Source organism: Rhinopithecus roxellana, chromosome 5 (assembly GCF_007565055.1).
Source record: "Rhinopithecus roxellana isolate Shanxi Qingling chromosome 5, ASM756505v1, whole genome shotgun sequence".
NCBI classification, from domain to species: Eukaryota; Metazoa; Chordata; class Mammalia; order Primates; family Cercopithecidae; genus Rhinopithecus; species Rhinopithecus roxellana.
This window is the reverse complement of record NC_044553.1, coordinates 173521735-173537210: the sequence shown is the minus strand read 5'-3', so window position 1 is coordinate 173537210 and position 15476 is coordinate 173521735. Positions and strand designations below refer to the sequence as shown.

General features: G+C 42.2%; 1 protein-coding gene across 10 annotated transcripts in view; it reads right to left on the bottom strand.

Annotated features, from left to right (window-relative positions):
* DPP8 (dipeptidyl peptidase 8) overlaps window positions 1–15476 on the bottom strand; it is a 79328-nt gene that overhangs the window by 50584 nt on the left and 13268 nt on the right. For all 10 annotated transcript variants that reach the window (XR_004057309.1, XR_004057308.1, XM_010355507.2 and 7 more), the window contains 3 exons: window positions 12279–12452; window positions 9544–9712; window positions 1813–1923 (listed from right to left, as the gene is read on the bottom strand). Coding sequence is in view for 8 of the 10 variants with exons in the window: in XM_010355507.2 (XP_010353809.1) it covers window positions 1813–1923; window positions 9544–9712; window positions 12279–12452 (454 nt within the window). In the remaining 2 variants the exon portion in view is untranslated. The remainder of the gene's footprint in view (window positions 1–1812; window positions 1924–9543; window positions 9713–12278; window positions 12453–15476) is intronic.

Sequence of the window (15476 nt, the reverse complement as noted above, 5' to 3'; positions counted from 1 at the left end):
AAGAATAAGTATTGCGGCCAGGCCCGGTGGCTCACGCCTGTAATCCCAGCACTTTGGGAGGCCGAGGCGGGTGGATCATGAGGTCAGGAGATTGAGACCATCTTGGCTAACTCGGTGAAACCCCGTCTCTACTAAAAATACAAAAAATTAGCCGGGTGCAGTGGCAGGCGCCTGTAGTCCCAGCTACTTGGGAGGCTGAGAGGCAGGAGAATGGCTTGAACTGGGAGGCGGAGCTTGCAGTGAGCTGAGATTGCGCCACTGCACTCCAGCCTGGGCGACAAGAGAGAGACTACGTCTCAAAAAAAAAAAAAAAAAGAGTAAGTATTACTTCTTGAAATTTGTTTTCAGTTTTATCTATACAGTATATGTATTAGGCCATAATACAAGTACACTTCTAACTGGATCATGGTCAAAAAGTTTGAAAGCCAAGCTTTAGTGAGCTATTTCTTAGAGTGAGATATTTGTGAATTTGCCCCAAGAAAGGGAGGAATCTGTTCCCTTTTATCCTATCCATTCATACACTGATTTGGTCATCTGTTTAATAGACTCTCTAGTCAATCACACATTTTTATAGCAACACATTAAGGTGTGTTTTTTTGTTTTTGAGACTGAGTCTCGCTCTGTCACCAGGCTGGAACGCAGTGGCATGATCTCGGCTCACTGCAATCTCCACCTCCCAGGTTCAATTGATTCTTCTGCCTCAGCCTCCCGAGTAGCTGGGACTACAGGTGTGCACCACCACACCCAGCTAATTCTTTGTATTTTAGTAGAGATGAGGTTTCACCATGTTGGCCAGGATAGTCTCGATCTCCTGACCTCATGATCCGCCCACCTCAGCCTCCCAAAGTGCTGGGATTACATGTGTGAGTCACTGCGCCCGGCCAAGGTGTGGTATTTTTTATTTTGCCACCAATGCTGCCAGCATTACCAAGACCAGCCTCTAGGAGAAAAACTGGCAAAGAGAATTGAGGGGCCAGAGGCATTAAACCACAATACAATTGTTTTTACTAGACTTCATTATGATGAAATATAATCTACATTTTTTTTTTTTTTTTTTTGAGACGCAGTCTCACTGTGTCGCCCAGGCTGGAGTGCAGAGGCACAATCTTGGCTCACTGCAAGCTCCGCCTCCCAGGTTCATGTCATTCTCCTGTCTCAACCTCCCTGTAGCTGGGACTACAGGCACCCGCCACCACACTCAGCTAAATTTGTTTTTAATTTTTAGTAGAGACGGGGTTTCACTGTGTTAGCCAGGATGGTCTTGATCTCCTGACCTCATGATCCACCCGCCTCGGCCTCCCAAAGTGCTGGGATTACAGGCATTGAGTCACTGTGCCTGGTCATAATCTACAGATTTTTGAGACAGAGTTTCGCTCTCAGTGCCCAAGATGGAGTGCAATAGTGCGATCTCGGCTCACTGCAACCTCCGTCTCCTAGGTTCAAGCGATTCTCCTGCTTCAGCCTCTCGCGTAGCTGGGATTACAAGCGCGTGCCACCACGCCTGGCTAATTTTTTGTATTTTTATTAGAAACGGGGTTTCACCATGTTAGCCAGGCTGGTTTTGAACTCCTGACCTCAGGTGATCCGACTGCCTCAGTCTCCCAAAGTGCTGGGATTACAGGTGTTAGCCACTGCGCCTGGCCTAAAGTATATATTTTAAGTAACTACTGGCATGAATCAATCATCACCACTTTGGAATCTATTATCCACTTTCGAATCTATTAACCAAGATTTAGAATCTGTGCACTTAACTGACAGTTGAATCTTACAATACTTTAAATGATCCATACTATATTATTTGAATCCCCTTACTTGTTTCAGCTTTTGGACACCACCAATAGCCAGAATATCTATCAAATTCTTCTTGGAGAACAAAGGTAGCGACTCCAGCTGATCTGGCATCTTCTTCCATGTTGGCTAGCTCTAGACAAATATAAAAGGCAAAATTACCACGGAAAGCTATCTTTTCATACGTACAAAGCAAAATGATTCAGTTTATTTGGAAAGGTAGCTGGAGTACAGTGGTAAACTCTGGAGCTAAATGGACTGAGTTCAAATCTGGGGTCCATCATTTACGTACTGTCTGACTTTGGGCAAATCATTCAATCTTATTCCACTGCATTATCCCATTTGTAAATGAGAATAAAAGGCTACCTTGTGAGGCTGATATGAAGATTAAATTAATTAATTCACATAAAGCACTCAGAACAAAGCCTGGACCACAGTACATGCTCCAAATGTTATTATTTTCCCAATTAGCAGGATCATGGAAAAAAAATTACATGTAAAGGAGCAGAGTATAGGGGACACTTGCAACTCTCCTACACAGAGAAGTATATCTTAGACCTAGAGTGAATCTTATAGGTCATATAATTCAACCATTCTTCTTTCATCTCATTCAGTTGGAGCAGCTCAGCTTTCATCTGTTTTACACTTAGGTTTCCAGCAAATAGTTTGAAGGGGATTCTTGTTTTAAAAGAAAACCACAAAGCCATAATTATATAAGATTTTGAGGCCAGGCGTGGTAGCTCACGCCTGTAATCCCAGCACTTTGGGAGGCCGAGGGGAACAGATCACAAGGTCAGGAGCTTGAAATCAGCCTGGCCAATATGGTGAAACCCCGTCTTTACTAAAAACACAAAACTTAGCAGGGCATGCTCCTACTTGGGAGGCTGAGGCAGAAGAGTCGCTTGAACCCGGGAGGTGGAGGTTGCAGTGAGCCAAGATCACAACACCACTGCCCTCCAGCCTGGGTGACAGAACAAGACTCCGTCTCAAAAAAAAAAAAAAAAAATTTGTGTCATGAGGACATGTTTACAATATACTTGAATAAAACAAATCAGTTTATTGAATAGCATTTACACTGTGATTCATTTATAAAAATGTTATAAAAATGCATTTTTAAAAAGTGCTGATATAAGCTGAAATATGGTTATCTCCAAGTAGTAAGATTTCGAGGTTTTTAAAAATTGCTTTATAATTTACGAATTCTTAAATGTACTGTTTATTTTTGAAAAATACATATACTTGTATGACCACACTCCTATCACCACTTACACTTCCAGTACCCAAGGATGTTTTCTCATGCTCCTTCCCAGTCAAGGCCCAGCCCCGACCCAGAAACAATCACTGATCTGATTTCTATCACCAGAGGTTAGGTTTGCATATTCTAGAATTTCATGTAAATGAAATCATACAGTATATATATACTTGTGTTTGGATTCTTTTGAGTTTCATCAATATTGTTACATGTGTCAATAGTTAATTCCTGTTTATTGCTGAGTTGTATTCCATTGCATACCATAGTTTTTATCTGTTAATGGATATCTTGCCTGTTTCCAGTTTCTGGCTATTATGAATAAAAATGCTATGAACATTATTACCGTGTAAAAATTTTTGTGGGCCAGGCGTGGTGGCTCACACCTGTAATCCCAACATTTTGGGAGGCTGAGGAGGGCGGATTGCTTGAGCTCAGGAGTTTGAGACCAGCCTTGGCAACACAGCAAAACCCCGCCTCTATAAAAAATACAAAAATTAGCCAGGTGTGATGGCAGGTGCCTATGGTCCCAGCTACTCGGGAGGCTGAAGTAGGAGAATCGCTTGAGTTCGGGAGGAGGAGGATGCAGTGAGCCAATATCACGCCACTGAACTCCAGCCTGGGGGACAGACTGAGATCATGTCTCAAAAAAGAAAAAAAAAAAAGGGAATTTTTGAGAACATGTGTTTTTGTTTCTTCTAAGTAAATACCTACGAGTAATATGGCTGGTTAGTGTGGTTAAGTGTCAGTTATCCAAAGTATTTCTATTATTTTACACTCTTACTATCAAAGTATGAAAGTTCTTCTCCAGCATTTGGTGTTCTCAATATTTCTCACTTTAGCCAGTCTAGTAGGCATTACATATACCATAGGGACTTTAATTTTTATTTTATTTTTGAGACAGGGTCTTGCTTTCACCAAGGGTAGAGTGCAGGGGTGAGATCTCAGGTCACTGCAGCCTTCATCTCCTGGGTTCAAGTAATCCTCCTGTCTCAGCCTCCCAAGTAGCTGGGACACAGGCATGTGTCACTAAGCCCAGCTAATTTTTAAAAAACATTTTGTAGAGATGAAGTCTCATTATGTTTCCCAGGCTGGTCTCAAACCCCTGAGCTCAAGTAATCCTCTCACCTTGGCCTCCCAAAGTGCTAGGATTACAGGTATGAGCCACTGCACCTGGCCTGATTCTAATTTTACAGGCAAGTTTTATTATTTTTGTTTATCTATATTTTCTATATAGTCTGACATCATGTACAGTACAAACCAATGATTTTTTTATCCAAAAAGTTTGAATCCAAAAAGAAATATTTGGAATTCAGAATCTGGGAGATCTTTCTTTTCTTTCATTTTCTTTCTTTCTCTCTCTCTCTTCCCTCCCTCCCTCCCTCTTCTTTTTTTTTTTTTAGACAGAGTTTCACTCTTGTTGCCCATGCTGGAGTGCAATGGTGCCATCTCGGCTCACCGCAACCTCCACCTCCTGGGTTCAAGCGATTCTCCAACCTAAGCCTCCCGAGTAGCTGGGATGACAGGCATGCGCCACCACCCCAGGTTATTTTGTATTTTTAGTAGAAGCGGGGTTTCTCCATGTTGGTCAGGCTGGTCTTGAACTCCCAACCTTAGGTGATCCACCCGCCTCAGCCTCCCAAAGTGCTAGGATTACAGGCATGAGCCACCGTGCCTGGCCAAGATTTTTCATATATTGTACATCTACCATAATACATTATGTAGTATCTGCAGCAGGGTAACCAAATACCTTGTAATCAAATACACTAATATTCCTGCAGCAAACTTACGAATAGGCACACTATGTAGGTGAGCATATTAAGTTTATAAATATCCTCAGGTCACTTCAGGTCAGGTGTTACTGCTAAATGAGTTTTAGTAACAACCTAATGAAAACTAAGCTCAGTTTTCAAAGTGTTTTGAATTTTGGAATTAATGATACAGCCAATACTATGAAGATAAGTAACCCTCATTTGTATCTTCTTACTGTTTATTATAGACTTCCATTATTATTTATTAAATGAATAAATAGTATCATCTCATCCTCTCAGTAAGTCATTTGAGAGCAGAAACTAGGATTTTATTACTTTTAAATTCCTCTATCACCAAGTAAAGAATAAACACATGTACATACTGATTGACCAAATCCATCTCAAGTGGACTTTCACTTAGAAACCTATTGTGAGTGGAATAAGCTGATGACATTAACTCCCTACCTACTTTCTATCTAAGCACATACTTACACAACACTTACTATGTTTCAGGCACTATCCTAAATACTTCATATATATTAACTCACTAAAGCCTCATAACAACCCTATGTTGATGTGCTATTAACATCTGTTTTTATAGATATGGAAGCAAAGAGATGGGTTAAATAACCAAGGCCGCACAGTTAATAAGTGGTAGACTTGAAATTCAAACTAGTTCTACATTCTTTTTTTTTTTTTTTTTTTTTTAGAGACAGGGTCTCTCTCTTTCATCTGCCACCAAGGCTGGAGTGCAGTGGTGCAATTACAGCTTACTCCAAGGCTGGAGAGCAGTGGTGTAACTGAGCCTGACTTCCCAGGCTCAAGTGATCCTCCCACCTCGGCTCCCAGAGTAGCTGAGAAACAGGCCCATGACACCATGCCTGGGTCATTTTTATTATTTTGTAGAGACAGGGTCTCCCCCTACGTTGCCCAGACTGGTCTTGAACTCCTGGACTCAAGTGATCTTCCCACCTTGGCTTCCCAAAGTGCTGGGATTACAGACATGAGCCACTTCACCAGGCTCGACCTGTATTCTTAACTACTCTATTAATCCTGAAAATATACTGCATACCTACATACAACATGATAAAGAATAAAAACACTAGTATAATGTCCTGCAGGATTCCAGTGCTTTCCATTTTAAATTCTGCCAATCTTCACAAATCCTGTGGAAAACAATTTTACAGAAGAAAAAAAATTACTAAAAATGCCTTAACTCTGACAGTTACATGACAGCTTTGCAGTCTCAGCCTCAAGTACAATAACTGGTACATAGCAAGTGTCCGGTGTTTGCTGAAACATGAAAAACTGGGCTGGGTTTGTTGGCTCATGCCTATAATCCCAGCAATTTAGGAGGCTGAGGTGAGAGAATCACTTGAGCCGAGGAGTTCAAGACCAGCCTTGACAACACAGGGAGACCTTGTCTCTACAAAAAAAGCTAAAAATTAGGCAGGCATGGTGGCACACACCTGTAGTCTCAGCTATTCAGGGGTGCTGAGATGGGAGGATTGCTGGAGCCCTGTCAAGACTGCAGTGAGCCAACAGGAGAGCCTGTCTCAAAAAAATGGAAAAAAAAAAAGCATGAAAAAATGGCTTGGATTTCCAGAACAGATTTATTAACTACCAGCCTAATCTTTCTACTGCCATTGGTAGTAGAACAGCTGTTCTGATTTCCTGACTTCAAAGGGGGACCTATTAAACACCAAAATCTGTACTTTTAACTTAAGGTTTTCCCTACTCCATCCCTTTGTCTCTATCCTATGCTCTAGATTTAGGCCATATAACTTGGATAACTGCAACAGTCAAGCTTTGGTGTTCCTGTTTCTACCCATGTTTCTTGAATTTAACTTCCACAAAGTACCCAGAGCAACTTATGGACAACATGATGATTATGATCACACAACTGTTAAAAACTTTTCCATGGACCCTCATATCACGATAAAGTCCATGTTCATTTACAGAAGATATGGTCTACCCTTGTCCTGGCCCTTATCTGCCAGTCTTTTGCTACTTCTTGACTCAGAACTTATGCTTCAGGACCTTCACACTGCTTCTACCTCCTCACAAACACCATGATGTCTTTTGCATCAAGACCTTTCTCATGTAGTCCCTTTGTCAGGAGTGTACTAGATAATATATAGACATTATTTAGGATCAGTTTAGGTGTCATCTTTTCTGGAAAGCCTTCCCTGACCACTTTCCCACATTGGTGCTCTTATAAAACCCCATGTCTGGCCAGGTGCCGTGCCTCACGCCTGTTCTCAGCACTTTGGGAGGCGGAGGTGGGCGGATCACTTGAGGTCAGGAGTTCAACACCAGCCTGGCCAACATGGTGAAACCCCGTCTCTACTAAAAATACAAAAATTAACCAGGTGTGGTGGCATGCACCTGTAATCCCAGCTACTCATGAGGCTGAGGGATGAGAATCACTTGAACCCAGGAGGCGGATGTTACAGTGAGCTAACGCCACTGCACTCCAGCCTGGGCAATAGAGCGAGACTTTGCTACAAAAAACAAACAGGCTGAGCACAGTGGCTCATGCCTGTAATCCCAGCACTCTGGGAGGCTGAGGTGGGTGCATCACAGGGTCAGAAGATTGAGACCACCCTGGCCAACATGGTGAAACTGTCTGTACTAAAAATACAAAAAAAAAATTAGCCAGTAATCCCAGCTACTCGGGAGGCTGAGGCAGGGGAATCAACTGAACCCGAGAGGCGGAGGTTGCAGTGAGCAGAGATCGCACCATTGCACGCCAGCCTGGGTGACAGAGTGAGACTTTGTCTCAAAAAAAAAAAAGAACAACAACAACAAAAAAAAAAAACTTGAGAGAGTATGTATCATTTTGTTTTCCTACCTGTAACATATCTGTTAACAATGACTTTCTTTTTTTTTTTTTTTTTTGAGAAGGAGTCTTGCTCTGTCACCCAGGCTGGAGTACAGTGGCACGATCTCAGCTCACTGCAAGCTCCGCTTCCCAGGTTCACACCATTCTCCTGCCTCAGCCTCCCGAGTAGCTGGGACTACAGGCGCCCGCCACCACGCCCGGCTAATTTTCTGTATTTTTAGTAGAGACAGGGTTTCACCGTGTTAGCCAGGATGGTCTCGATCTCTTGACCTCGTGATCGCCTGCCTCGGCCTCCCAAAGTGCTGGGATTACAGGTGTGAGCCACCACACCTGGTCTGTAATTAATTTTAACTAATGATTGATGATGATGAGGCGATAATGATTAAGAAAGATGACAATCAGCTTTGTGAACATAAGATTAAGCAAAAGTTAGACAAAAGAATTTTCAGTCTTCATCTTCATTATGGTACTTAATCCTAAACTGTTTCACGTGTTCAAAGAAAAAGCAATACACTATTTCCCATCTTTCATTTGTATGAAACCTTTAGAGGAAACCACAGCTTTCTGTGCTTTGAATAGTGCTTAGTATTATCATAGCCACTTCAATAAAACTTAATTAAATATTCCCACAATATATATAGTTCTACAAAGTTCTATTTTTCCTATTATGACGATAACTAAGTAGGCTCTCCGAAACTGAAGGATAAATTTTTTTTGAGACAGGGTCTCACTCTGTCACCCAGGCTGGAGTGCAGTGGTGCAACCATGTCTCACTTTAGCCTCAACCTCCTAGGCTTGAGTGATCTGCCTGCCTCAGCCTCCTGAATAGCTGGGATTACAGGCATGTGCCACCACATCCAGCTAATTTTTTTTTTTTTTTTTGGTAGAGACAAGGTCTTACTATGTTGCCCAGGCTTCCCCCCGTCTCAGTCTCAAGTAGTTTTATTTTATTTTATTTATTTTGAGACAAAGTCTTGTTCTCTTGCCCAGGCTGGAGTGCAGTGGTGCCATCTCAGCCACTGCCACCTCCGCCTCCCAGGTTCAAGTAATTCTACCGTCTCAACCTCCCTAGTAGCTGGGATTTACAGGCATGCACCACCATGCCCGGCTAATTTTTGTATTTTTAGTAGAGACAGGGTTTCACCATGTTGGCCAGACTGTCTAGAACTCCTGACCTCAGGTGATCCACCTGCCTTGGCCTCCCAAAGTGCTGGGACTACAGGCATGAGCCACCATGCCTGGCCTCAAGTAGTTTCTTAGAGTGTGTAATTGGTTTTTCTATCTGTTTCTCAAAAACAAAACTTACTTATTTATTTATTATTATTTTTATTATTTTTGAGACAGAGTCTCACTCTGTCGCCCAGGCTGGAGTGCAATGGTGCAATCATGGCTCACCACAGCCTCGACCTCCTGGACTCAAGTGATCCTCCTACCTCAGTCTCCCAGGTAGTTAGAATTACACATGCCACTATGCTCAGCTACTTTTTTGTATTTTTTTGGAAAACGGGGTGTCACCATGTTGCCCATCCTGGTCTTGAACTTCTGGGCTCAAACAATCTACCTGCCTCAGCCTCCCAGAGTCCTAGGAGCCACCACGCCCAGCCTAAAATTTTATTTTAATAACAAGAGTTCTATGAAAATTCTGGCAGTCTTATTAGGCTAAAAGAACAATCATGTCAGAGGTTCTTTTGTTGCACTGTTTGAAAATGAACATTAAGAGAAAGCAGTATTATACATGTGGTACATACCAGTTATTCTCTGTACTTCTCTCTATTTTTAAAAAATTTTAAAGACTTGAATTTCAAATGCAAAGATCACCCAGCTTGGTGATCTAATGTCAAAATGCAAGAAGCAAATTATACTTCAAAAAATACTGTTCAGAAAAGTAAATTTGAAGAACTATGCCTTACCATTGTGCACATAAGTGAGTCTCCTTTCTTCTCTGGTTACGATGTTAGATATCCAAATATCATTGCTATGTATAAAAGCAATCCAGTCTGGATCAGCAGGGCATAATTTTGGATCCATCCGTATGTTGGGACAACTAGTTTCCACTAAATTGGGCCTTAAAGGTTGTTGCTAGAAAAGTAAACAACATTTTAAGGTAAATATCAGGCTGACACATACATGTTCCAGCACGCTTCCTATATGAAGAAGAATATTTCTAGGTAAAATGTCAACAATGAGGTCGGGTGTGGTGGCTCACACCTGTAATCCCAGCATTTTGGGAGGCCAACGCAGGCGGATCACCTGATGTCAGGAGTTCGAGACCAGCCTGACCAACATAGTGAAACTGCATCTCTACCAAAAATACAAAAATTAGCTGGGCACCATGGTGGGCACCTATAGTCCCAGCTACTTGGGAGGCTGAGGCAGGAGAATCGCTTGAACCCAGGAGGTGGCTGTTGCAGTGAGCCAAGATAGTGCCACTGCACTCCAGCCTGGGTGACAGAGAGACTCAGTCTCAGGAAAAAAAAAAAAAGTCAACAATGATCATTGCTTCCCAGAAAAATAAACTTTCCATTGCCTTAACTTACCAGAAAGGACTCATTTTTTTACTTTGAATGAAAAAGCTAAGAGTTAATAGGAGAGGACATAAAGACAATAAAACAGTACTTCATAAATTTTGTTGCCCCAACCTGCCCCAATACCTAAGAGTATTTACTGTTCATTAAACATTGTTATTGAACACTTATTCACTGAATATTTTATTAAATATTTTAAAATTATTTTTACCAATATAAAATAGTTTGCTCATAAAAATGTAATAGAAGCCAGGATCATCACAATTCTCTTAAAAGAAGAGTTCCTAAAGCTCATAATGAATTGCCTAGAATAAAACCAAACATAAGACACTTGAGAGGCTGAGGCAAGAGGATCACTTGAGCCTAAAGTCCAAGACAAGCTGGGGCAATATAGTGGGACCCTCATCTCTAAAAAGAATTTTTTTTAATTAGTTGGGTGTGGTGGCACATATCTATAGTCCCAGCTACTCAACGAGGCTGAGGTGGGAGGATTGCTTGAGCCCAGGAGTTTGAGGCTGCAGTGAGCCATGATCTCGCCACTGTACTCCAGCCTGGGTGACAGAGCAAGACTCTCTCCAAAGAAAAAAAAAACTGTGTGTGTATATATATAATTTATTAAGATGAATTAGCTTTCAAGGGAAACAAAAAATTGCCTTGTGATAACGATCTTCCAAAATCTTCCTCGGTGCTTACACAGGAAGTGGGAACTAATGCCCTTTACCTTTCTTTTTTTTTTCTCTCTCTTTCTTTTAGGTAGTCTCACTCTGTCGCCCAGGATGGAGGGCAGTGGAATGATCTCGGCTCACTGCAACCTCGATCCAACTCCCGGATTCAAGTAATTCTCGTGCTTCAGCCTCCCGAGTAGCTGGGACTACAGGTGCGCCTAGCTAATTTTTGTATTTTTAGTACAGACAGGGTTTCACCATGTTGGCCAGGCTGTTCTCAAACTCCTGACCTCAAGTGATCCACCCGCCTCAGCCTCCCTAAGTGCTGGGATTACAGGCGTAAGCCACTACCCATGGCCTACTCTATCTTTCTATACAGCAAGTATTTTTACCACTTTAAAATTTGTATCTTTTTTTTTTTTTTTGGAGACAGGGTCTCACTCTGTCATCCACGCTAAAGTGCAGCGGCACAGTCTCGGTGCACTACAACCTCTACCTCCCAGGCTCAAATGATCCTCCTACCTCAGCTTCCTGAGTAGCTGGGACTACAGGCGCATGCTATCTTGCCTGGCTAATTTTTGCATTTTTTTGTAGAGATGGGGTTTTGCCATGTTTTCCACACTGGTCTGGAACTCCTGGGCTCAAATGATCTGCCCACATCGGCCTCCCAAAGTGCTGGAATTATGGGCGTGAGCCACCGTGTCTGGCCTAAAAATGGTATCTTAAAGTAACTAGAAAGATTATTAACTCTTTTGTTTTGAGATAAGGTCTTAGTCTGTCATCTAGGCTGGAGTGCAGTGGCACAATCACAGTTCACTGCAGCTTGACCTCTAGGCTCAAGCGATCCTCCCACCTCAGACTCCTGAGTAGCTGGGATTAAAGGTGTGCACCACCATGCCCAGCTAAGTTTTTATAATTTTTTTGTAGAGACACGGGTCTCTCTGTTGCCTGAGCTGGTTAAAGAAAATTAGCTCCTAAGGCCGGGTGTAGTGGCTCACGCCTGTAATCCCAGCACTTTGGGAGGCCGAGACACGCAGATAACCTAAGGTCGGGAGTTCGAGACCAGCCTGACTAACATGGAGAAACCCCATCACTACTAAAAATACAAAATTAGCCGGGGGCTGTGGTGCATGCCTGTAATCCCAGCTACGTGGGAGGATGACGCAGGAGAATCGCTTGAAGCCAGGAGGCAGAGGTTGCGGTGGGCCGAGATGGTACCATTGCACTGCAGCCTGGGCAACAAGAGTGAAACTCTGCCTCAAAAAAAAAAAAAAAAAAAAATTAGCTCTTAAAATTGGAAACTAATCTCCATGTTTCTTGTTTTCACTGCTATTAAATGTCTTTGTTGGTGGGTAAACTGAAGTTTCTGGTTTGTTTATTAATTACCTTTCTGATTTGGGTGCAAATAACCTTTTGGATCCAAACCAGATTTAACCACTAGCAACTCCAACTTACCGTGAATCCTTGTGGCCCTCCATCTTTTATGTGATAAATTCCACTACCAGCTTGAAACAGAAATGTTCCACTTTCTTGGTGATAATCGTAAGAAGCAATTCCGACTGTTCCAATGCGTTTTCTTTCTCTTAATAGTTCTTCTTCTCGAGAATACATTCCATAGTCCAGTGTTGCCTAATGTGAAAGGAAAAACCCTCTTTTGCTTTCAGCACTGAAATCCTAGAATCTCCAACATTATTGACTCTACATTTTTTTTTTCAGCCTTCTAATTCACCGAGCACAGTTAAGTGACCCCAAAATTTGCTGGCAACTTTAAGCAGATTAACTTTAGGAAATCTGCTGAAAGATTTCCTAGTAAAGGGTCTTTAGATGATTACTGTATACATTAGAGAACAAGAATAAAGTCTAATCATGTTGGCATTCAAGACTTTCTACAACTTAACTGTAACTTAGTAGCCAGCACATAGTTAAGAGCACAGACTTCTAAGTCAAGTGGTTTGAATCCAAGCTTTGACCCTTCACTAGAAGTCTAACCTTGAGAAAGTAGCTTAATTTATTCAAAAGTAATTTTCTTCATTTTCAAAATAGTAATAAATCATCTACATCAGCTTTGTGAAGATTTAGATAAAATATGTACAATGTTTAGCACAATGACTGACACAGAATAAGCTCTCAAATGTGTCAGCTGTTATTAATACCTTTCCCCTATACTAGCAATACTCCTCTTAATAAAACCTTAGAGGTCAAGCTGGTCACATCACTGATCTAAATAAAACTCAATGAGTGGTTTTCTGTCTCCTGGTCTTTGTGTGTTCTACCCCTCTTCCCTTGACTCTTGGAAGAATACTTTTCTTTCTACCTATCCCAGTTTACTTATACCCCAAAACCTTGCTTGAATTCTCAGCTAGCAAAGTTTTCCAATTCACTATTTCACAGTGATTTCTTTTTTTTTTTTTGAAACAAAACTCTCAGTCTGTTGCCCAGGCTGGACTGCCGTGGCGTGATCTCAGCTCACTACAACCAGGTGATTCTTGTGCCTCAGCCTCCTGAGTAGGTGGGATTGCATAAATGTACCACCATGCCCAGCTAATATTTTGTATTTTTAGTAGAAATGGAGTTTCGCCATGTTGGCCTGGCTGGTCTCAAACTCCTGGTCTCAAGTGATCTGTCCACCTCCGCCTCCCAGCGCTGGGAAAGAAGTGATTTCTTTCATTTATGTCCTAAATTATTAATAGGAGTTACTGTCTGTTACTTATTTAACGATGGTATTGTTTTTCGCTTTTTCAGGATATTTGCTAAGTAAATGGAAAACAAAAAAACTTCAGAGCAAAATCTCTGTGGTTTTCTTTTCCTACTTAAAACATATTTGTTATAATGTCTCTCAAAGAAAGTTTGTAGCTGGGCGTGGTGGCTCATGCCTGTAATCCCAGTACCTTGGGAGGTCGAGGCAGGTGGATCACCCAAGGTCAGGAGTTCAAGTCCAGCCTGACCAACACAGTGAAACCCCGCCTCTATTAAAAATACAAAAATTAGCCGAGCATGGTGGTGCGCATCTGTAGTCCCGGCTACTAGGGAGGCTGAGGCAGGAGAATCGCTTGAACCTGGGAGGCGGAGGTTGCAGTGAGCCAAGATCATGCCACCTCACTCCAGCCTGGGTCACAGAGCAAGAATCTGTCTCAAAAATAAAAGAATGAAAATTATACTTTAAATGTTATTAAAAAAAATAGGCTGACCTAATAGTAGTGGGTTATCAGAACTTATTAACATTAGTGTCACTAAAGTTGGTATACAACTCCTAACTGCTAAATTTGACTGACATTAAAATAAAAAAAGAAAACAAAAATACTTAGTAGTAAATTTAACTAGAGAAGAGCAAGATGTGTATAAGGGAAACTGTTAAACACTGTTCAAAGAAAGTAAAGATCTAAATAAATAGAAAGACATCACGTATGCATGGATTGGAATACAGTGTAAATGCCTATCAAAATTCCAAAAGCCTTTTTTCCAGATATAGACAAGCTGACCCTAATAATATTCACATAGAATTGCATGAGACACAGAATACTCAAAGCAATCTTGAAACACAATGAAGATTTTTTTGTTTGTTTGTTTGTTTTTTTATGAGACGGAGCCTTGCTCTGTTGCCCAGGTTGGAGTGCAATGGTGTGATCTCGGCTTACCGCAACCTCTGCCTCCCGGGTTCAAGAGATTCTCCTGTGTCAGCCTTCCAAGTATCTGGGATTACAGGCATGTGCCACCATGCCCGGCTAATTTTGTATTTTTATTAGAGAGGGGGTTTCTCCATGTTGATGAGGCTGGTCTCGAGCTCCTGATCTCAGGTGATCCACCCGCCTCAGCCTCCCAAAGTGCTGGGATTACAGGCGTGAGCCACCGTGCCCAGCCTGAAGTATTTCTTTATTTATTATTGATTACTTTTTTTTTTTTTTTTTTCTGGAGACAGTCTCTCCCTCGGTCACCCTAGCTGGAGTGCAGCGGTGCCATCTCAGCTCACTGCAACCCCTGCCTCCCTGGTCACGCGATTCTCCTGCCTCAGCCTCACAAGCAGCTGGGACTACAGGCACCCGCCCCACCACACCTGGCTAATTTTCATTTATTATTATTATTATTATTATTATTATTATTATTATTATTATTATTTGAGATGGAGTCTTGCTCTGTCGCTCAGGGTGGAGTGCAGTGACACAATTTAAGCTCACTGCAACCTCTGCCTCCCGGGTTCAACCGATTCTCCCATATCAGCCTCCCGAGTAGCTAGGATTACAGGCAACTGCCAACATGCCTGGCTTTTTAAAAGTATTTTTAGTAGAGATGGGGTTTCACCATGTTGGCTGGGGTGGTCTTGAACTCCTGACTTCAGGTGATCCACCCGCCTCGGCCTCCCAAAGTGCTGAGATTATAGGCATGAGCGACTGCACCCGGCCTGTTCTATATTTTTTTAGTAGAGATAGGGTTTCATCACGTTGGTCAGGCTGGTCTTGAACTCCTGGCCTCAAGTGATCCACCGTCCTTGGCTTCCCAAAGTGCTGTGATTACAGGCATCAGCCACTGTGCCTGGGCCGTTTTAAAAAAAATTGTGGGCCAGGTGCAGTGGCTCACGCCTATAATCCCAGCACTCTGGGAGGCCGAGGTGGGAGGATCACCTGAGGTCAGAAGTTTGAGACTAGCCTGACCAACATG